This window comes from Notechis scutatus, chromosome 4, assembly GCF_049901735.1.
Source record: "Notechis scutatus isolate UNSWTSFEM ecotype Mainland chromosome 4, rNotScu1.2, whole genome shotgun sequence".
Classification (NCBI taxonomy): Eukaryota; Metazoa; Chordata; class Lepidosauria; order Squamata; family Elapidae; genus Notechis; species Notechis scutatus.
In genome coordinates this window covers 95,079,924-95,104,286 of record NC_142012.1, presented here as the reverse complement: position 1 = coordinate 95,104,286, position 24,363 = coordinate 95,079,924, and the positions used below count along the sequence as shown (strand labels likewise).

Sequence of the window (24,363 nt, the reverse complement as noted above, 5' to 3'; positions counted from 1 at the left end):
AAGAATTATTATAGAAGCTGCTTCTGTATTTAAGGGAGTGAAGCAATTTTCAGCCCTGTCACAGTTCTCATTTTCAAATTTCTTTCAACTCCTCTTCTGCAGTTTTGGAAATTTCTGTTAAATAGTTTTCAATAAGCAAAACTTCCAACTCTCAGATAGCTGAAAATCTGTATGCACACCGAGTGATCTTTCTGCATGCAGATAAGACTCTAGGGTACGTGTTTGAATGGGTAGTAGGCTTTATAAGTGTACCTTCTAAAAATATTGAAAGCAAAACGGGTTGTTCAGCATAATTCCTACCTTCACTTTGATCACGGAAGAAAACATTCTAGCATCTTCAGAGACACCTCCTATATAATTTTTTTTTGTGAAAATAGGGGCATGATCATTTTCATCCTGAACCTCAATGAATATCTTTGCAGTATTGCCTAAAAGTAAAAAAAACAAGGGTTAGCAAAATTAAAATACACTGAATGCCTTAAGTCATAAGCATGTCTCTTCTAGATGCTGTTAGAAAAGCTTAAAGAAAATTGCTGCATATTTACATTTTTAGGAACCATAAATAATTAATTCATGGTTTTATTCTAAAGTTTCTGAAGAAACTAAGTTTATATTTTGTTGCATATTTACATTTTTAGGAACCATAAATTATTAGTTATGCTTTTGTTCTAAAGTTTGTGAAAAAAACTAAGTTTATATTTTGCTGCCCCGGTGGAAATTAAACAGAATTGCTTTCTCCCCCCCAAAAATCAACGAAAGAAAGAGTTTGAAAACTCTACAATGAAGGACAAAATCAAACCCTTGCTAACATAGAAATATTGAATATAGATATATCAAGAATTTTATTTTCCTTAAAACTTCCTAATAAGTTTTAAAATATTTTTCTTTGTTTTCAGTTATTCTTTTTCATTCTTCAGGTGATTCCAAAATCAGGTTCCAGCAAATAATTAATAGCATTAAATTCTTGCTCCTAAAGGCTTAAAGAGATGCTATTTTTAGCATCTTTTACAGTTGCTTTTCACCATTATTAATAGGCATTCTGTGCAAGATTTGTCATCCACTTTGCTTGTCCCTTCCAATTCTATTATATTATCCATGGGATATTGGTTATATATGTTTTGAATTGCATACAAGTAAGGTTTAAGTCATATATTGTTTAGAATCACTGCCTTATAAATAAAAGATGGTCACAGAAAAAAGGACTACTACATCTTATGGATCGCACAGTTTGACTGTGCATAGAATCATTACATAGTCATGCTATATGAACACTGAAAGTTTATCTATATGAGTCACCAAGAGTCATTTTAATAGTAGCAACATAGAAATAGAACTAGAGATGATTGCCTGCCAAAACAAGACATAAAGATAGCCACCCCCCATGGCATCACTCTGCAAAACACTTAATTCCCACATCACTATCTCACTTCTCATCTTTTCATCTTACCTACATCTCCTATTGATTTCTTATGATTTATCAATTGTTATTTGTAATTTATAACTAATGATTGTAACTATGATTTATGATCTATGACCTATTACTTGCTGTTTATATTACACTTGTGAGCTTATGCACCGGCGACAAATTCCTTATGTGTCCAATCACACGGCCAATAAAGAATTCTTTCTTTCTTTCTTTCTTTCTTTCTTTCTTTCTTTCTTTCTTTCTTTCTTTCTTTCTTTCTTTCTTTCTTTCTTTCTTTCTTTCTTTCTTTCTTTCTTTCTTTCTTTCTTTCTTTCTTTCTTTCTTTCTTCTTTCCTTCAATCCACCCACCCACCCAAACATGCAACAACTTGATGGAATCCACTGCTTAAAATTAATGAACACTGGAAGCAGCAACCCTTCTTTTTAAAGGCAAGCTATATTTGCACGAATCATTTTGAACAGAGGTGGTATTCAGCAGGTTCTGACCAGTTCTGGAGAAGCAGTAATTTTGAGTAGTTCGGCAAATACCACCTCTGACTGGAGATTTTATCTTTCCCTGCCATGCCAACCAAGCCATGCCCACAGAACCAGTAGTAAAAAAATTTAAATCCCACCAATGATTTTGAAGCATGCACATCCCACATCTATCAGGGCAGGAGGGGAGAGGGGCAAAAAATGAAAAGTAAAGCTATTGGTGAATTGAAGACATCATACAGAAATAAGAAACGTGAATCCTTGCATTTGGATAAAATCAACTGAAAAAATGAATACAGACAGCTTTAGTGAAATAGCTCACAGCTGTAACTAGCTATTCATTACATGAATCTTTGAAATATCTAAACCTTACAGGCTTCTCAGAATTAAGAATATTTGGCCCCTAGATAAGATACTAACCTAGAGGAACGTGCTCCTTGTCCTTGAACTCTGACATTAACATCAGATAGGAGGAAAGTGCTGTAAAATAAAATCAGCTTCATATTCTGAAACCCAGAATGGCCCCAGTATGAGCAACTGGAGTCCTGAAAAGCTTGTGGCATGTTAGGTTTGAAAGCATTTCTTTTCTACTAACCAGAATCCAAAACTGCATCCAAGTCTTGGTAACAATATGGAAAGTAAATAACAATCCCAAACAAGTTAATGAAAACATGCAGATCACGGCTTTTGGAACTGTTTTCCTAACACCTTTACCAGGGCTGATAACCAGGAGGGAGTCATTTACATTTTCTTCTGTGTGAGCACACAACATGGTGTGCCTTTGTGTAGGTATGAGCTTTTAACTTTTCCCTGTGTTACATCCATGCATGATGTGTGCATAAGTACAACGTTATATCCATATACAATGTGTGCATAAGTACAATGGGAAGCACAGAACAGGCTGAATACACTCCACTCCCCCTGGGTTACTGGACTAAGAAATATTAAGAAGAGGAGTTAAAATGGATATGTCAGCAACATTTGAAGACATTGTCCGACTTTCCTGTCCTGTATGAATGCTCCTCTACATAGCCTTTGACCAGACCCAACCCATTTCCAAACCAGTCGTCTTTTGATTGCTTCTCCATATTAAATTTCATCCCATTCCTAAGCTATTGTGCTGATGACTGGTGAGAGCAACAGATAGAATCCCGAGCCTCATTACACAATTTCCTTCCAATCCAGTGGTTTGGAAAGAGTACATTAGAAATAAAAAGCCAAGCACCAACAAATAAAAAATATCAAAAGCACTCACATCTCTTTCCAGACATCCTAATAAAATAAATTGGCACATTCTGCAAAACACTGTAAAGTCAGTTTGCTGAAAGAAATCCTATTTCCCAGCAAAAAGTTATATCTTTTCAGAATTTATTCTTTCCTATGACATCTTGTTATGACTATTTCAGGGAGCTATATGTGGGATCGGTTTATTCATAACTGCCACCCTGATTATGCTGGATTATTTTCTTTTTGAGCACTGTGCTGTAAAAAGAGTTCTAAAGCTATAACTAGAATTGAAGCGTGCCACTTTTGATATTGGCACTGAAATCACGAATATGTTTTCAAAGTGTATTGAGAAAGTATAGGTTTACTTCTGAAATATGACATCAGAACATTACATGTTTTGAGGAAAGTCCACATTATACTGCTGAAAGAGTGCATTTTATTATTTTATTTTATATTTTAAACATAATCCTGTATTTTTTAATTTTTCCAAGGCCCATCGTTTGGCTTCATAGCCCTCTCTCAGTGCAAATTTGGATTATTAAAAAAAAATATTACAAAATGCAACTCTTGGCCACTGAAAGATTTCAACAAACAGTTGAAAACAAAGAGAAAAATAAAAATATGGACCAATATTTTTGCAACATTAAAGTCAATTAAAAATTGGGTATGGAAGACTTTATAGCACGGGTGTCAAGCTCAAATTCACTGAGAGCCGCATCAAGGATGTGTTTGACCTCAGGGGCTGGGGTGGGGGTGGCCAGGGTGGGTTTGGCCAGCTTGATGTCAGTCATGTCAGGGGTGCCTGTGGCATCTCAAGTGTTCTGCCAGCGAAAACAGGCTCTTGAGCTTCGTTCAGCTGCCATAGCCTCCTGCAACCCTCTGCCAGTGAAAAGTGGCATTGGGTTGCAGGAAGTCATGGCAGCCAAAAACGGAACTTGGGAGCCCATTTTCACTGGCAGAAGCACCACAGGCCAGTCTTTTGCTGTTTCCAGAGTGGCCCTGTGGGCCAGATCTAGGTACCCCCTGCATTGAGTTTGACACCCCTGCTTTATAGAAATTACTGCCACCTATGCTGTAGAGACAAAAAAGAAAGAGATCATTGCTTGGATTGATGTCCCTGCATCTGACAAAAAAATGTTTTATAAGCTGCACTGCATTTTCATGACATGGTAACCAATAACTGATTGTTTACTGCGACACTGAAAATAGCAATGGCTGGGTTTTATGTTGCAGTTTATATGTGTCATTCATCATATCAATAATCAGAAGATTCAACTCACAATTATGGGTGGGTGGGTGGGTGGCATATGATAGCATATGTTTAATGAGAATGCAATGCTAGAACTAACACACTTTGCATAGACATCATATTGCAAGCATACAATTGCAGCATTTGACATCAGAGGTTATTGCCCAGTTAAATCAACTGTAGAATATAGAGCAGTTTGGGGAAAGGCTGATGCAATCCCACTTTACCATACAGAAATGCCTGTTCTGAATGGGACAATATGAGGAAAATATTTAAAATTAGAAATTTAGACCAGCCTCTTTTAAACTTTATAAATCTGTATAAGATGTACATTTTTAGTTATACCTTCAACATTTTAGCTAGAAATTACTGCATGCCTATAGTTTAGTTCTGAAATGGCAGAACTGATAAAATGTTAGTATTGACAGACTAAGGAAAGCAAAAAGGTTAAACATTTTCTGGAAAATATAAATTTTCACTATATGTACTATGAATTAAGATGTCTATAATATTTAAATAATACTTCAAGCTCAGGGAATTTTTCGGGGAACCAAATGCATCCCTAAGCATTTTTCCAAAATAACCACTCTGAGTACAAACATTGTTTGACTAAGCTATTAAAAGAAAGTTGATAGAATAATTGCACTGATATTTCTGAAGACATGCATTATATCCCACTTCATAGGCAGGACCCCCCAAAATACCAAGTGGAGATGTCTATGGAGATTCTCAGTCATCCAAGTCATGGTTGTTCCAAAGGTGCTTTTTCAAAAGGCAACTGGACTTTGTCTTTCTTTGAAGACGTTTTGCTTCTCATCCAAGAAGCTTCTTCAGTTGTGACTGATGTTCTGACTCAGAACTGAAAAAGCTTCTTGAATGACAAGTGAAATGTCTTCAACAAAGTCCAGTTGCCTTTTGAAAAAGCATCTTTGAGATTACAACTGAAGATTAGTATTCTACTCTTCTGTATCATTGAATCCATGACTGGAATCCTTCCCTCTTTCTTCTGCCTCAATCTAATTGTCCTATATTTTCTTCACATATTATTATGTTTTCTTGAAATATTTAGAGTTCTATTGTCAGAGAGGTTATGACAAAGCCACCTAAAATAATATTTTCAGTGTTACCATAAACTTTCTTAAAACCAGATTTTCACAATTCAGTAATATGTGCGATGAGCTTTTGTGTATACTAATGTGTCATATAAAATGATTGCTTCAATGAAATTTTTTCCCTGTTATCAGACTTGTCATCAATCTTGTTTAACATCAATATAGTTATAAGCAAACACAATGGAGTATTATTTCTACAGCTGCTACAAACAAAGGAATAAGTGATATGGTGCTGTCACTTGGCAACCATATTGTGAAGAGTAGTTAAAGAATTTTTAATACTGGATCATATAAACCACAGTAATGAAAATTGCTCTGATTTCTGATATCAAACACTTAAAATGTTTCTTCCTCTTGGACATGGATTATATGGATACATTCAAATATCTATCAGATTAAACTTCACTGACATTTAATTAACAATCTTCATTTTGCCTCATCACTTCATATGGCATATATTTTACTGTTGTTTTTGTTCATATCTATGCGTTATTCAGTATTTAATAGCCTTCTAACAAGGTTGTAAAGAGTAACTGTAAAGACTATAATAAAACATCTGCATGCCAAGATAATAATATAGGTTTGCTCTCTAGTGCATGGTAAAATCCAATATCTTGTTCTTTTGGGTATATAGGAAAAAAGAGAATTTTGCAAGAGAGAATATTAATACTATTAATACCAACAAAGCACCATGCAGAACCCCCAAAACATATATTAAAACACATAGTTTCCACTGATTCTAATAGAAAACAGAGGAGCAATATATGAATATAGAAGCAAAATGAATAAAAAATTCTAATCAGATTATTACCGTATATACTCGAGTATAAGTCGACCCGAATATAAGCCGAGGCACCTAATTTTACACAAAAAAACTGGGAAAACTTATTGACTCGAGTATAAGCCGAGGGTGGGAAATGCAGCAGCTACTGGTAAATTTCAAAAATAAAAATAATTAATTTGGGAAACGATCTCACTATCATGAAAGGTTTAATTGATTCACTAACCCAAAAGAAGAAGATGATGATGACAGCGGGAGGCAGGAGTCACTCTCTTCCCCTCCCTCGGAGGCCCCTGAGTCAGGAGTCACTACCGCCGGCGCGGCCCCAGTCCCCCGCCTCGGGAAGGGAAAGGCAAAGCGCTTTTTGCCTTTCCCTTCCCGGGTTGGGCTTGTTGGGAGTCGCTGCCACCAGAGGCCGCGACTCCACACCATTTTTTTTTTCAGAGGGGAATCTGACTCGAGTATAAGCCGAGGGGGATTTTTTCAGCACAAAAATTGGGCTGAAAAACTAGGCTTATACTCGAGTATATACAGTAATTAATTATACAAGAAAGGTAGTTTAACAAAACTTTGATGTTTTAAATATCCGACTTCGGTTTTAGTATAAGGATGTTAATTTATGATATCTACAAATCATGAAAAAAAAAATAACACTCTGATCAAAACGGCACATTTTCTATATTGTGCTTTCAGCTCTCAAAATTTTGATTAGTATCTAGAGATGCCTTTCTGTTAATGGAAGACCTGTTCACCAAAAGCTATTTTTGATGCAATGAAAAATGTGACATAAAACAAAACAATTCCCAATCCAATGAACATCTGTTTGCATAAACGTATTTCATTAGATGTTATTGGTACTCCGTATGCCACAGCATGCATGTTCTTCATTCCACAAAGGAACTAAAAAAAAAAAAAAAAATCTACCAGTCTGAGCTACCAGACCAGCTCAGCAGGAGATACTTAAAGTACTTAGAGATTCATAGAATCAAAGGAGTGGAAGAGGTTTGGAGGTTTCCTAGTCCAGGTCAAAGAAGGGAAGGTTCTGAAACACCAGAGTTGAGGACACTGCTGACAAGATAGGCTGTCATACAGATAGGAAATAGCTAAAATACAAGCATCAGTCTAGCAAAGAGTGCCAATTACAAAGATAACAGAATAATAGAGTTGGAAGGGATCTTGGAGATCTTCTACTCCAATCCCCTGATCAGGCAGGAAACCCTATTCCATTTCAGTCCTATCTCTTATAAACTTCCAGTGTTGGAGGATTCACAACTTCTGGAGGCAAGTTGTTCCACTGATTAATTGTTCTAACTGTCAGGAAATTTCTCCTTAGTTCTAAGTTGCTTCTCTCCTTGATTAGTTTCCATCCATTGCTTCTTGTCCTGCCTTCAGGTGTTTAAAGAATAGGTTAATCCCCTCTTCTTCTTTCTTAAATATGTGTTTATTTTATTCAGAACAAAGTTAAAATACAAAATAGCAATAGCATTTAGACTTATATACCACTTAACAGTGCTTTATAGCCTTCTTGAAGTGATTTACAGAGTCAGTATACTGCCTCCCAAAAACTAGGTCCTCATTTATCAACCTTAGAAGGATGGAAGACTGAATCAACCTTGACCCTGGTGAGATTTGAGCTGCCAAATTGCAGACAGCTGGCAGTCAGCAGAAGTAGCCTGCAATACTGCATTCTAACCACTGCGCCACCACGGCTCTTAAAAAAAAATACAAAACTAAATAAAAACCCAAGAAGACATGAAAGGAAAAACAACACAAATCAAACAAAACATTAAAAAAGGTGCATCAAAAGTGCATCATGAGGGGTGGTGCAGTGGTTAGAATGCAGTACTGCAGGTTACTTATGCTGACTGCCGGCTGCTGGCAGATCAAATCTCACCAGGGTGAAGGTTGATGCAGCCTTCCATCCTTTTGAGTTGGGTAAAATGAGGACCAGATTCTTGGCTCTATAAACCACTTAGAGACGGCTGTAAAAAAAGCACCGTGAAGCGGTATATAAGTCTAAGTGCTATTGCTATCAGGAAACCTCAATACATTATACACATATTATCCACTCTAATTGAATACTGACTAACATATTACTACAACATTAGTTCCTACTCCTTGCAAAACAGGCCCCCTCTTCTTTATGGCAACCCCTCAGATATTGGAACATTGTTATCATATCACTGCTAGTCTGCTCCTAGATACTTTTATGCCAATACAAAAAGTATGGGAAGCAAACAAGAAGAGAAAGTAATTATCCTACTCTTCTCTGTCATGGTCAGGCCTCGCTTGAGTATTGCATTCAGTTCTTCACACCCAGTTTAAAACAAAACATTGATAAGCCCAGGAAAAGGTTACCAAGATGATGAAAGGACTAGAAACCAAATTCTATCAGAAACAATTACATTTAAGTATGTTTAGCATGCAGTAGAGAAAGATAAGGGGAAACATGAGAGATGTCTTCAATTTCCCCCCAAAACTGTCACATTGTGTGGGATTCAGATTTATTCTCCTTTGTTCCAGAGAGTGAAATTAGAACCGATGCATTTAAGTTTCAAAGATACAGATTAGACATTAGGAAAAACATGTCAATCAGTGAAACAGTTTACTTATTGAGTGGTTTCTTCCCCTTCACTGGAGGTTTTCAAACAGAGGCTGGAGAATCATTTGTTGGATATGGTGTAGTGCATCCTGCAGGGTGTAGAGGGTTGCACTGATGATCTCTTAGATCCCTTCCAACTCTATGACTCTATATTCTGAGATAAGATTTTCTATAGAGCCCACATAAAAATATATGGTTCACTTTTATGTTCAAGCAAGGTACTGTTAATGATAACAATCTTCCTTTTACATCATGCTTTTAGCAATGCATTATACATGCATATATTGTCCCGTCCTAACGCTCAAGCTAGGCACACTATAATTATCACATTATGATTATGTGAAACTGAGGAACGTTTTTTAAAGCTATGAAATTTAACACTGAGTGGATTTCCCAATTTAAAAAAAAATCACAATGCTGGTTTGACCTTGCTTTGGTACATGTTGGCTGCCTTTAAAAATTACCTAACAAATATAGCTTTGGGTATTACATTGACCTCTTCCAGTCTTTTCATAATCTCCTTCTTTTTTAAAAAATTATTTTATCGCTCTCAGCTTTGTGACCTCCCCTTGACTTGCAATATTTTTGAGACTATTTGTTTTATTATTTAAAAATTAATTTTTGTCCAGGATCCTAAACTTTCTAAACAAGAAATATAATTCTAGTTAAACCTATGGAATCAAATCAGATCAAATCCAAAACTAGGCAGGAACAAGGCTCTTGTCCCAACCTAAAACAATATGAACTAATATAGGATTAGAATGCATTTAAATATTATTTAAAAGCCTGGGAGGTCTTCATCTAGCGTCAAAATATGGGCACCAGTAGACCAGACCTCACTAGGGAGTATTTTCCATAAACAGGGTGTCACTACAGGAAATATTTCCCTCTGCTCATTTATTTTGGTGGAAGACCTTGAGAAGAATCTCATTTTAAGATCTTAAGATCCAGGTAGGTGCATACAGGAGAAGATGCTCCTTTAAGTTATCTGCTCTGAATCCAACAGACCAGCAGCTAGACTGGATGGCAACTTACCAGCATAATGTAAGAAGTCCTGAAGTGCAGTGGTTAGAATGCAGTATTGTGAGCAAACTCCACCCATAGCCTCAAGGTTGACTCAGCCTTCCATCCTTCCGAGGTCAGTAAAACAAAGACCCAGATTGTTGGGGTCAATATGCAGGCACTGTAAACTACCCAGAGAGTGCTGGAAAGCTCTAAAGGACCTAAGTACTAAGGAACCACTTAGTATATAAACCTACGTACTGTTGCTATAATATTATATGAGCTGACCCCATTAAGCTTTATTTTGAACCAAGGCAGCCACACAAGCAATCCATTGCAATAATCCAGTGGGGAAGTTACTGGAGTGTGAAAAACAGTTGTGAGGTGGTCCCTGTCCAGGAAAGGGTACAGATGATAAATGAACTGAAGTTAATGTAAGACACTCTGTACTAGCAAGGCCAACTAGGTCTCTAGTGACACTGTGCAATGGACTGTGAAAATAACCTTGAGGGAACAGGAGGAAGAAGCCCAACCAAGACAATGGTCAGATTAAAAAAAAAAAGTCAATGTCCAAAGCGGAAATGTGAGATGGTTTCAGGCTCGCAAGATTCAGTTACTGTAAGTGTTTAATAAAAGCAGTATTAGTATTCATAACTTGAGTTTCCTATTCTGGTCTACCTCAAAGGGCTGACACAGTGATGGATCTAGGAACACTCAAAACTGGGTACTTGCTGAGATTAAAGAAGATGACCTTGATAGAAATATGCAAAAAGTTCTTCTCTAGGCAAAGGAGGCTGAAACAGCCTCAGGCAAGGTCTTGGCAATACACTTGGGTAGAAAGAGGAGGGCAGGTAGAGCATATGCAGGTTTGCAAGATTGAGCAATTATTACTGAATAATAAAAATGCACTGGACCCATCTCAATAACATTTAGTTCTGGCCTTCCTGTAGAGTTGATTTCCTGGTCTGGTCTAACTCATTGGTGATAGAAGGGCAAAATGCCTTTAGGGCAAAATGTCTATGGAGATTCTCAATCATCCAGGTCATGGTTGTCCCGAAAATACTTTTTCAAAGGCAACTGGACTTTGTTTTTTTCCTTGAAGACTTTTGCTTCTCATCCAAGAAGCCTCTTCATTTCTGACTAAATGCTGGGGAATGGAAGGATTTATATTCCTTGCAATCATCTGGTTGCACTCTGAAGGTGACTCATTAGCTTCATTCCTTTCCAAATAGCAATAGCATTAGACTTATATACTGCTTCATAATGCTTTATAGCCGTCTCTAAGCGGTTTACAGAGTCAGCATATTGCCCCCAACAATCTGAGTCCTCATGTCTGCAAGGAATATAAATCCTTCCATTCCCCAGCACCCAGTCAGAACTGAGAAGGCTTCTTGGATGCGAAGTGAAACATCTTCAAGTGAAAAAAACAAACAAAGGAAATCCAGTTGCCTTTTGAAAAAGCACCTTTGGGATTCTTTGGGGGCAGTTAATGCCCTTCTAGGACCATCAAATGGACAGATATGCCACCCACAAACAATATTTCTCTCTTGTCTGGTGTGAGTCAGATTATTGACTCTTATTCAGTCCATTACCCTGCTCAAGCACTGGTTCAGAATGCCATTGCTTCAAGTGCATTAAATCAAAAAGAGAGACATAACACTGAATACTATCTGTCATATTGACTACAGTATTGTACAAGGGTGTGCCCATTGCTTGTTCTTTTGCCAGTAGATTTGTATATATTAGTTTAATATAGTGTATACCTGTGATGGCGAACCTATGGCATGCATGCCACAAGTGGCACGCAGAGCCATTTGTACCAGCACACGAGCCGCAGACAAACTTACCTCATTGCGCATGTGCGTACCTCATAGCTGATTTGTGGCTGGTTTGAGGCCTTTTTCGGCCTCCCAGAAGCTTGAAAAAAGCCTCTGCAGCCACAAATCAGCTATGAGGTACGCACATGCACAATAGGCCCATTTTGTTACTTCTGGTATTACAGGAAGAGATGAAACGGGCCTATTCGGCCTGCAGAGGCTTTTTTCAAGCCTCTGGGAAGCTGAAAAAGACCTTAAACCAGCCGAAAATTAGCTGTGAGGTGCAGTAGCGGGATTGCATGTGCATGCGCAGGAGGCATGGGGAACACACATTGCCTTCTGGGTGTTGGCATGTGAACACAGGAGCCCAAAAGGGTTAGCCACCATTGGTGTATACACTTCTTCACCAAAAAGCCATTTTTTTCCAAAACACTTGCTTTTAAAACAGACTTTTCACACTAAGTAGTAGCAAAAAATAAGAACAATACCATGGATTATCACCAATCAATTTCATGTTTTAAAGGCTTCAGAGCCTTTTGTATGCACACATTTAAGTAAACCATACAGCATAAATGGAGTATAAAATATTTCTTCCCTAAACAAGTGTCAGTTCTTTAAATACATAAACAATGTATATGCTCCATTAAATCATGGAAAATTATAAGAAACCCGTTTTAAAAGAAAGATCATCATAGTTATTTCAAGTGCAATAAAATTCTAGATTCTTCTCTTTAAGAATGATATTTTGGATTCCTGATTTCATATTCATTTGATGTTCTGTCTCATATTTTTAAGGGGGTCACAAAGTTTGTGCAAACTCCTTAGAGAGTCACAGTTTTAAAGAATCTTCTTCCTGTTAGCATCTCAAAATGATAATTGGATCTAAATTTGTCTTAAGATCTTGTCCACAATTTAGTGGACAAGACTAACAATTGTGCAGTGATTCACTTAACCACTGTGAGGAGAAAGGCCATAAAATGCGGGGGGAAATCACTTAATAACTTTGCAAAAGAAATTTTGTGCTCAATTGTGATTGTAAGCTGAGGTCTACCTGTCTTTGTTAAAAATGCTCTTGTGCCACTACATAATTTTGATTGCTTGCAGAATGAATGAATAACATGCATCACATCGTAATAAACTGCCTACATTGTTCAGTCTGCAACATGAATTTGTTGAACAGGTGAGGCAGAATAAAATGAGAGACAGCTCATCAAAGACACAATGCAATTGTCACCCAACATTTAAAGCATTTGTTAAAAGAATGGGTCACTACATTTTACTGAACGAAATAGGTTCAACCTATTCAAAGCAACAGCACCCGTGTCAGCATTTTTGGGTTTTTGGATAACCAATAGGTTGAACCTATTTTATTTCAGACACACACACAAAAAAGCATAACTAGCAGTATATAATGTTCCACAATGTGGAGCCAAAATGTCACCAACAATTGGCCTGGTTCGCTGAGCACCAGGCCTCTCCTGTCACCTTCTTTTCAAATGATGCTTTCACATGATGCTTTCTTTACTTAGCTTCAAGGCAAGAGAGGTGTGTTTTGAATTTTTTTACAAATTGGCGGAAAAGCTGCGAAGCCAGGAAGAAGAAAAATAAACTATTTCTGCATAGATGTCTTGTCAGCAATCCCAGGAAAGGAGCTTTGATCCCCAAAATATCACTTTGTTCACAGATCAGAAAAAGAGGCAATCAAAGCAAAAAAGCATGAATACAGCATGAACATTATACAACAAAAGAAAAATGATCTTTTATGAAAGTTCTGGCACCATATAAAAAAGGATTACCCGTAAAATATTATGTTATTTTCTTTTCTTTGTTAATTATTCTTACATCAGCAGTGTTTCACCTGAGATCTGGTTTACAAGCACATACTTTCATATAGAACCCATCCAAATTATGCAAATTATGATGCAACGACTTCTTCCTTGGTTCCTATCATGTTCCTTATTTCCAAGAAAGTATCTGGGCTCCCAATACAAAATACAAGATAGATACAAAAACAGACAGCTACATCAGTTTGTCCCCTCTGCCCGTCCTCCTATCAAAGGTAAATGAGAGTATATTGAAGAGAGTATTCTGAGAAGTTTATGGAGGTGATGGGTAATAATCTCATGTTTCAATGAATAATTGTTATTACATGGTTAGCTATGGTTGAAGAATGACAGCTTACATTTCCTGAGGATTCAGAAAGTACTTGCAATAAAGTATGCTTTTTTCCCTTGCAAATTGTACCATAGTCTGACTAAGTTTATACTAACAGTGGTGAAAAAGTTTTATCCTCTGTATTAAACTGAGAATTAACTCTGGGCCCATAAAACTACAAACTTGTACAAATTTCATTTTAGTTTAGAATGCCAAGATTCAGCAGGTTCTGACCAGTTCTGGAGAACCGGTAGCGGAAATTTTGAGTAGTTCAGAGAACGGTAAATGCCACCTCTGAGATTTTATGGTATCTTTCCCCTGCCACACCCACCAAGCCACGCCCACAGAACCAGTAGTAAAAAAAGTTTGAATCCCACCACTGGCCAAGACCAATCTATGTCAGCAGTTTCATGTCGATGCAAACCATGAATGTTATAAAGGAGAAAAATGGAGTTCTATCAAAATAAAAGTTGAGGAATATGGGTGCACAAGGGAGGTGATGTTTGAATATATTCTAGAATGTGTATAAATCTAAGGTATACTTTCAATTCTTGTGAAGGTCTTGTCAAGATGGAAGAAAATGCCATGTGTCTCCATTTTGTGTAATATAAATAAAACTCATTGAGTTAGATTGTCCTAGACTTTTGCATAACTGATGGCTGCTGTTCACAATTCAAAAAGCCATGGAAAACACAAAGGAATGTGACAAAATAAACATATGAACAAGAGGGCTGCTATTCTTATTTTACAGATAAAATTATATCAGAGAACTGAAAGAAATGTAATGTTGAGAGATTTTCCCTGCCAACTGTTCAAGGACTAAGAGTAGAAGAAGGGCATGCATATACAGTATATTAAAAAAAATCTGAATGTATAAAATTGGCTAATAAAGACAAAAAGAAACTTCAGAATACTGTTTTATATTATTTAATGCTATTTTAGCAAATAAAGATTTTTTTCAAGTTTCCCACTTTCTAAAATATCCCATCTCCTGTTATATTAATTATGTGAAGTTTCTTATCTTCTACAGTAGACGGCAAGAAACTTGACATACAGTATAAGTAGATAGTCATTGAAATAATGTAGAGTACAAATACTTTATACATTTATTTCCTCTAGAACAGGGGTGTCAAACTCAATTTCATTGAGGGCCTCATCAGGACTGTGGTTGACCTTGGGGTGCCAGGTGGGTGTAGCTGACTGGGTGGGCGTGGTCGACTGGGTGGGCATGGCTAGCTTGACATCACGCCCCAAACTGCTGGCATGTTTCTTTTTTGCATTGGGTAGACCGGGCCGACACAACGTTGGCCTGATCGTTCCTCTTTGCACTGGGTAGTCTGGACAAAAGCTATGCTGGCCTGATCTTTCTTCTTTGCACTGGTTAGGGCCAGGCAAAAGCTACACTGGCCTGATCTTTCCTGTAGCTACACTGGCCTGATCTTTCTTTGCATTGGGTAGACCAGGACGGTCTATGGGCTAAATCCAACCACCTTGTGGGCCAGATCTGGCCTGCGGGCCTTGAGTTTGACACCACTGCTGTAGAAGAACTAGAGTTCTACAGGGATGGAAGGTATTATTTGTTAATGTTATTGTTTTTTTAAAAAAAATTCACTCAATCACTTTATCTTAGGTATAATTTGTAGCATATCATTTAGTGGCTAATTTTTTTTTTTACAAGGGTACATCCTGAAACAAAAGCATAAGATGAAATGCAAGATGTCTTTGTTGTCCTCATCAAAAAAAAAAATTTAATTGCTCTGAAGTTCATTGCATTTAGACAAGTGTTTGATGTTCCTGCAAGATGTATTGTGTAATCTTTTGGTTCATGAATATTATGATTTAAAGTCAAATGGAACACTGGATTAATGCAAATAATTGTTTACAATACATCCTCTGTCTCATTATTTCTTTTAATTTTACTCTTTATCCTAATTGCATATCTTATAGTAGAAAATTGTAACAGTATAAGGTCCTTTACACAAAATTACAGGAATGATCTATCTAGTAATTCAATAGGATTTACAATTACTACTCTCCGGGGTTTCATATATTGGACCTAAGATCTCTGGCATACAAACAGTGTCACACTGAAATCAAGGCCTTGCCCATTAAAAAGTATTTCCCATTAACTGCATAATGTGTTTATAATGGGCAACAGTCAATAATGGAGAGAATCCAATTCTTCTGTAATGAATATATAAGAACAAATCCAAGTTTTTATTACATTTCACTTCTGCTATAAACTGGAAGGTAAATAGAAATTTGCAAATTAGTTTGGTCTAAAAGTTATATAGCCAAAAGGAAAATAACCAAAAATGGTTTCTTTTCTGTAGGGAAGGTAAATTAAAAAGAAAAACAAGTATATGCAGTCTTTCTATCTTTGTGCAAAAATAGAACAATCTATAAAATACCCTTCCTTGTTCTATTTCTTTAGGTCATTGAGTTTGGTAATTGGATTGAAGCAAGTAGACCTTCATAAATCAGAGTGTCATGCACATTCTAATAATTTCAGGTTATAATTCAGAATATATTGCACTATTGTTTAAGTCTAAGAATGTTTATTTAAGATTACCAAAAAGTTTCAAATACCTTCTGTCAGTTGTTTTCAACCTTTTCTTCACCACGACCCCCTTTAAATACTTTGGTGAATTTCAACAACTAATACAATGGACCATGGCTACAGACCTCCAACACTTAGCTCAAGATTTAACTCATAACATTTTTTCAAGTCTTCATGGACCTCCTGTGACATTATGGCCCACCAGCGTGGCCCCCCGGGATTTGCAAACTCCAGGTTGAAAACTACTGCCTTATGTCTTTTCTAAAACCATGCCGCATGTTATTGTAAAGCAAAAAGATACAACGGTGGACATGACATTGTGATCCAAGCCTCACACTTTTTGTATGTGTATGAAGTATTGACAGAGGTTGGAGCTTGTGTCCACCTGCTGTCCTGTTTTGGCCTTTTCCCAGTGGATGATGTTAAACACTAACCCCTTAAAAAAAAACCCAAAAGCTCCACAGTTGGGAAGATATGCCTCACAAGTCTTGAAGAGATCATTGAAAAATGTAAGGCTGTATAACTTTCATTTTCAATGTTGACAGAAATAGAAATTGAAAATGTATATTATTAAGCCTTAGATCTATTCAATCCTAGGTCCTTCTGGCTTTGCTTATTAGTTGTTGAAATTCACAACTAATCCACATATGCTTGGTGCTGACATAGATAGCTTGTCTCCCATTCATTTCTTTGGGAGGAAAAAATATAAATAAAAACAAGCATTGAACTGCTAAGAAGCAGGAAAAACAAAGGCACTCTTAGTCCCTGTGGAAATTGCTGGAGCAACCAATTTTCAGAAATTTTGGTGTTTTTCCAGTTTTCTGTGACATTGTTAAGAACTGCAATGTTTAATTCTTGCTTTTCATTTAAATAACATTGGTTTAACATTGAACATACATCTCCATTTTCTGGATTGTTCATATCTTTAATGGAACAAAAACATAATAGCTATAAAATAAAATGAATATATTAATATATTCATTTTATTTTATAGCAATTATGTTTTTTTTAATTAAAGATATGAACAATCCAGAAAATGGAGATGTATGTTCAATGTTAATTAATATGATATTCCATATTAATTATAGGAGGACAGATATCCTGTGATTTGAAGAGGGTGGACCTTATTCCTATCTTGTTGATTCAAGGCTGATAACCCCCCTATGTTTAGCACAGAAGATATAATCAAATAAAAGGTTAATTTTCAAAGTAGTGGGAGATCAGGAAAAGAACAACAGATATAACATCCAATTTTTGGGAAGGAAGGAAAGAAAGAAAGAAGGAAGGAAGGAAAGGAGGAGGGAGGGAAGAAGGAAGGAAAGATAAATTAACTTACTTTTGGATGGCACTGGCAAATTAGAACGGACTACTATCAAGGAATCTGCTTGCACCCGAAGCAAATATTTTTTTGCAGTTTCATAATCCAGAGATTTTTGAATAAAGATAACTCCTGTTCTATTGTTAATGGCAAACACTCCTGGAATGCAGAAAAATAAGGTTTTATAAACATTTTAGGAATGGATAAAATGGCTTCTTTAAAACTGTACTATGTATCTGAAATGGAATATGTTAAATTTACTTTTTTTTTCCATTTTGGGTTTTTTACTTCCTCCCTCCTCTTCCTTAAAAAATATACTTTACTGAGACCAAATGCAAGGTCACTTTAACTTACCATCTTCATTTCCTGAAACAATGGAATAGACAATTGTTTGATTCAAGGCAGCAGCAGTTACCACAACCACTTGGGTTCCTTTGGGAGCACCTTCACGCACAGGTGGGGGCCTACAGAATTAGTTGAAATAGATTATTGTTTATTTTGGTCACATTGACAATATTCTCCTGACATATCTACAAAACTGAAACAGAAAGCTACGTATAAAGCAACCAAAGGAATGACAATAAAGTCTTAATGTTTTCAGAAATTAACACTGGCAGTGTAAATGGCCAATAAGTGGAATAAGTAGTTGAACAAGTAGTGTAGTCCTATTCAACTTTTAACAGTTGAACAGTCCATCTAATCTATCAGGCTATTTCCCGCCATCCAGTCTGCTGACTCTGAAAGTATACAAGTAGGAAGACACAGTGTGTACAATCTTTCAAAATTGTTCTTGTTATTTTCCTAAGATATGATATCTCTGATTCTGGAAACATCAAAATAATAACAATAAAGTCTAGTTCCATGGCACATAAATAATGTAATATGGGAGAGAGCACTGCCAAGCAAAGATGCTACCACAGTAAAAGTTGTATCCATAAATGCAAGATGACTAATCGGCTGTGTGAGAGGGAAGTTAGTCTGATAGCATCCTGATCTCAAGTTGTTTAGGGTTTTGATGCCATAAGCAGAACATGGAACCTAATTAGTAGCAATGCAGAGTCTTTAATTGCACTTGGCAATTTGCTTACACAGAGTTTAGACATTGTCAAGCATATGAGGTAGTCTAGACCAAGAAAAGGGAGACCCCAGCCTAGTTGAAAATTACAGACCAATCTCTTTATGCTGCGTCACCTGTAAAGTCGTAGAATCAATTATTAACCAATCCATCATCCTCCACTTAGAAACAAACAATCTACTCTCTAATAAACAATTTGGTTTCAGGAAAAAACTATCATGTAATCTGCAACTCTTACACTGCAAAAACATATGGACTACACAACTCGATCAGGGCAAAGCAATAGACGCAATCTACATAGACTTCTGTAAAGCCTTTGATTCAGTGGTACACAACAAACTACTCCTAAAACTAAAATCTTACGGTATATCTGGACACCTGCATACCTGGATAGAAGCATTCCTGTCAAAGAGACAACAAATGGTCCAAATTGGGAGCATCCTATCAAATTCTGGTACCTGTCAACAGAGGTGTCCCCCAAGGCAGTGTTCTAGGACCAACTCTTTTCATACTCTACATAAATGACCCCTGTGATCATATCAAGAGCAACTACGTTCTCTTCGCTGATGATGTAAAGCTATTCAAAATCACAGACAATACTGCTATCCTTCAAAAAAACATCGACTATGTATCAGAATGGTCAATCAAATGGCAACTTCAAATCTCAACAAATAAATGCTCTGTCCTACATATTGGCAAAAAAAAATAATCAGAAAATAAAATACAGGCTGAATAGTCAAGACTTTGTTGATGATCCAAACTCTGTCAAGGATCTTGGAGTACTCATCTCTAATGATCTAAGTGCTAGAGCCCACTGTAACTACATAGCCAAAAAGGCGTTAAGAGTTGTTAACCTAATCTTACGTAGCTTTTTATCTGGTAATATTATTCTACTAACTAGAGCATACAAAACATTTGCTAGACCAATACTCGAATACAGCTCATCAGTCTGGAACCCCCATTACATGTCTGATATTAACACAGTTGAGAAAGTCCAGAAATATTTCACAAGAAGAGTTCTCCACTCCTCTACTCGTTGCAGAATACCTTATGCCACCAGACTTGAAATTCTAGACCTAGAAAACCTAGAAGTACTCCGCCTTCAGTCCAATCTAAGTATAGTATATAAAATCATACATTGCAATGTCCTACCTGTCAATGAAAACTTCAGCTTCAACCATAACAACACAAGAGCAAACAATAGATACAAACTCAAGGTTAACCGCACCAAACTTGATTACAGGAAATACGACTTCAGCAACAGAGTGGTTGATGTCTGGAATACTCTACCTGAATCTGTGGTTTCTTCTCCAAACCCTAAAAACTTTAACCTTAGACTGTCTTCCATTGACCTCACCCCTTTCCTAAGAGGTCTGTAGGGGGCGTGCATAAGCGCACTAATGTGCCTAGTGTCCCTGTCCTATTGTTTCTTTTATTTTTCTTATATGTATCCATGTATTCATAACTATGTTTTTACTTATACCTATTATCTTGTAAGCAATTGACAAAAATAAATAAATAAATAAAAAATAAACAGATGCCAGGCGTATCTAAAACTACTTTTATTAAGATCCTACATATTTCCATGTGCTTCTCCTCTTCTTATAGCTTCAGTTGAATTTGAATTCAGGGACTATCTGATTCCTTCCTCATCAGGACTTCTGCAATGCCTATCTGTTTGTTGCCTTGGTAACATACCTTCCCTGTTTCCATCAAAGTCATCCTCTTTATTGTCTACTGGAATACAACTGAGCATCAATTTACTGATGACACCAAAACTTCTCATGATCAACTCAAGGAGGTTCAGATAGTTGTTGAATAACCATGGTTTTGAGGCAACTCATAACACAGCCACCATTGTACAGAAGAACAAGTGCTATTTTCTGTGTATATCCCTGCAAGTAGAAGTGAAACCTGCAGCTCACACTGTCAGGGCTCCGACAATCCACCCCCATTCGAATCGTGAAACTCTAGCCACATCTCTCAGAGTTTTAAAAAAATCATTTATTAGGAGAGAACATGTCAGCGTTACTTGGGTGCAGCCAACACTGAGACACATCATTCATCTCACCCTTGACCCTGGTTTTCCCCCACCCCCTGGATGTATATTCTCCAATGGAACACATCCATAGTCAAGAGTCATCAATCATGCTCTCCAGTAATAATCTTGTGTGCCACAAGTTTCGGCTGCCTACCAGTTATCTATGAAAATATTTAAGGTATGCATTACTCCCCCCACTCCCTTTCTGCTGACAACTCTAAAAGACCAGAGCAATATTTTTGAGGTGACACACAGTTTAGAATAATATTGTGCTTAACAATATAGCAAAAGCAGCTGAAAGATTTGGCAGGATAAACAGAGCCACACTTCCTTCCTCTCCCACCCACCCCCACCCCCCTAGCAAAACTCATCTTCAGTCTGATTCTGTCCCCAAACTAAGCCCAAATTAGCTAGTAGATTGTTAGGAAACGACAATGGTTGCAAATATTTTATTTTCTCAAAAATCTTGTCTTGAAAAGTTTGTTTTTTATGACTTTAAATAGTTGATCTTTAAACAGTTGATCTCCAAAGGATCTACAGAAGATTTCAAAAGGTGGGAGCTACTTTTTCTTTTAAGTGCAACCAGTGGTGGTATTCTACCGGTTTGGCCTGGTTTGATCAAACCAGTAGCTCCGACAATCATCTGTGAACAAACCGGTTCACTCTGATGATCAGCTGCTGGGGCCCACCCACCCACTCTGGCTCTATACTGAACTTTATTTCCTGCTTTTCAACCTCAGCTGCTTCGCCCGGCACAGCCGATTACCGTGTGTCAGCTGTTTTACACACAGGGCTTGCAGCAGAACGTGAGTTGCAAATGCTGCACATGTGCAAAGCATGTGTTTGGCACATGTGCAGGCAAAGCGTGCACTCATGCCAAACCAGTAGGAAAACTTTTTGAAACCCACCACTGAGCCCAACAGTACATTTCTGCAAAAAGATGCTCACCGCACCACTTAACTCGAATAAGCTGAGATGGTCAGGAATAAAAGTGCTGTTGACTCAAAAAAGGAATTTCATTAAATTGCACAAGATGAAGCTTCAAACATCTCAGTGACATCTGTGTCAAAAGTCAACATGAAGGTGAACTCCCCCTCTGCCAAGTTCCTTTCATATTTCTAAAATGGATACTTGAGGCTTCAACATCATCATCATAAGTTCTTAATCATCCCGAACAGCTGTGTTAGCAGGCTATTAAGACTCAATCTCAGACGTATATTATGTTAGAAACCCACTCATTCTTGCAGGGGCATTTATGCTATGAGCTCAAACTTCACCTGGTAATTGTGTGATCATGCTGGGGGAAAGGTAAATTGATCACCACCTTAATATGCTGTTCCTATGTGAATATTTGATGACAGCTTCTGTAAACCCAATGCTGCATGGAGATACCACACTAGGCTTCTGAATAAACCTAACATCTTCAATATAAATGATGACTTGGGTCCCATGACACAATAATTGAATTCTCCAACCATCTGAGTCTACATCTAGCAGCATGGGCAGGGAAGTTAATACAATATAGCCAATTAAAGTCTATTGAATTTAGTTGATTTCCCCCTCTCCTTTTTTTAATTTTGGCCTATATGCCTAGTAACACCAAGTAGATTCAAGTTGGGATGGTAGATGGTTTTCTTAATTGTAAGCAAATCTTGTAAGCATATTTGCAAATCTTTAAAAACAAATTTCCTCCTGATTTGTTAGAAAATTCACTTAACAGCTGTCTCACTTAGCAACTTAAATATTGAGCTCAACTGTGGTCTTAAGTCGAGGACTATTTGAATTCCAAAGCAGGGGTCGCCAACCTTTTGGACCTCAGGGACCACCAAACTCATAATTTTGAATCCCACGGACCACTAGTATGAATTTTGATTGATGGTGGCTTGCTGACGGGGTCTGCACAAAACCATGTGGGTTGGTGAGTTCTGCACCAACTGGAGTTTCCAGATGCTCTTCAAGGGGAGCCCCATGTAGAGCGCATTGCAATAGTCAAGACAGGAAGTGAGTAGGGCATGAGTGACTGTGAATAGGTATTCTTGTTCCAGGAAAGGGCATAACTGGTGCACAACCCACAGTTCACAACCCATCTGTTCTTTGAGCAGGAGTAATAAGTCCAGAAGAACCCCCAGATTATGCACAGGGTCTGTTTGGGGGTAGTGCCACCCATCCAAGACCAAAGGTGGCAATTTTCCCTGAGCCAATGAACCCCAAACCCAGAGTCACTTGGTCTTGCTTGGGTTTAGTTTCAACCTGTTGCTCCCCATTATTGTCAAAGTCTTGAAATTTTGAATAAAATTTATATAAATACATTGGTAAAAGTAACCCACCAGCTGATTTGCAAATGTGTTTGTACTGCAAATTATAGCTCAAGCAGCTTTTCCTTCTTTGAATCTTCAATTTATTTAGGACAGATTTGTCAATCTGGTGGCCCACAGGATGAATCCGGCCTGTAATAGGCTCAGAATTGTCTCACAATACCATTCCTGAGATGGTAAGGGACTGGCCCATGCTGCCCTGGCCACGCCTACCCAGTCAGCTGCGATGATGAGGCCACGCCCACCCTAGGTCCCCAAGGGCAAACAAAATCTTGATATGGTTCTCAATGGAATCAAGTTTGACACCCCTGATTTAGGAGAATAGCTGCCGACATGCAAGGGTGCAACGTTAGTTTATTGCTAGCTCTGTCCTATAGATTTAGTGATTCTTTGTTCCCAGCCTTTAATATCTGAGTATTGAGTCACAACAAGTGTATAGAAGCAGGATACAGATGTGTGTTTTGATACATGTAGGGTCACATGGAAACTGAAGCCTTACATAGAATGAGTGAGTTGGTTCAGCATGGGTTAACAATCTTGTTCTATGCTAAAAAAAATATGACCTTGTTACTGACTCAGAAATGGTTTTTCCCAGTTTTGATAGCTTTGTTTGTGATGCAGAACTTTGATGTATGCAAACTGTTCTGTCGCGGGAAAGATCAGACTCGAGACCAGTATAATTCAGCTCTTTATTAGCTATCAGTAACTTCAACCAAAACCAGAGCCGCGGCAGCCTCTTTTAGAGTGGCTGCTCGCGGCTCGCAGCCAATGACAGCTTCTTAAGCTTCCCGCCGTCAGGCAGACCAATTGTAACAGTAGTTAAGTAACCAATCAATAGGCTGCAATGGCAGTCCAATCAGAATGTAGTATTACGAGTATGTAAATGTCTATATACAACACAAACCATATATTATACTATTAAATAATAAACAAACTAGTATTTGAACATAGGATTAGACTCTTGAAATTGGCTTGTACTAGTTCTTGTTTTATATTTCAAGCAATTTAAGTATACATGTTTAATTAGGAAGCTGTCTGTTGCATTCCAAATTGATTTAGAAACACTTTTAAAACATTAACAACTTTTGGATTCTACAAGAGGGTTTCTTACCTAAAGCAGAATGAGAATGAAAGCCCTTTTTTGTAAAAAAAAAAAAAAAAAATGAAGTCCTTGATTTTATTTATGTTGATTTATTTATTTTTAACAAGA

The 24,363-nt window shown here is 37.3% G+C and overlaps 1 protein-coding gene across 11 annotated transcripts in view; it reads right to left on the bottom strand.

Annotated features, from left to right (window-relative positions):
- Window positions 1-24,363, bottom strand: part of PCDH15 (protocadherin related 15) — a 755,413-nt gene that overhangs the window by 90,597 nt on the left and 640,453 nt on the right. For all 11 annotated transcript variants that reach the window (XM_087964118.1, XM_087964124.1, XM_087964126.1 and 8 more), the window contains 3 exons: window positions 18,077-18,186; window positions 17,741-17,881; window positions 301-428 (listed from right to left, as the gene is read on the bottom strand). In XM_087964118.1, the coding sequence (XP_087820244.1) occupies window positions 301-428; window positions 17,741-17,881; window positions 18,077-18,186 (379 nt within the window). The remainder of the gene's footprint in view (window positions 1-300; window positions 429-17,740; window positions 17,882-18,076; window positions 18,187-24,363) is intronic.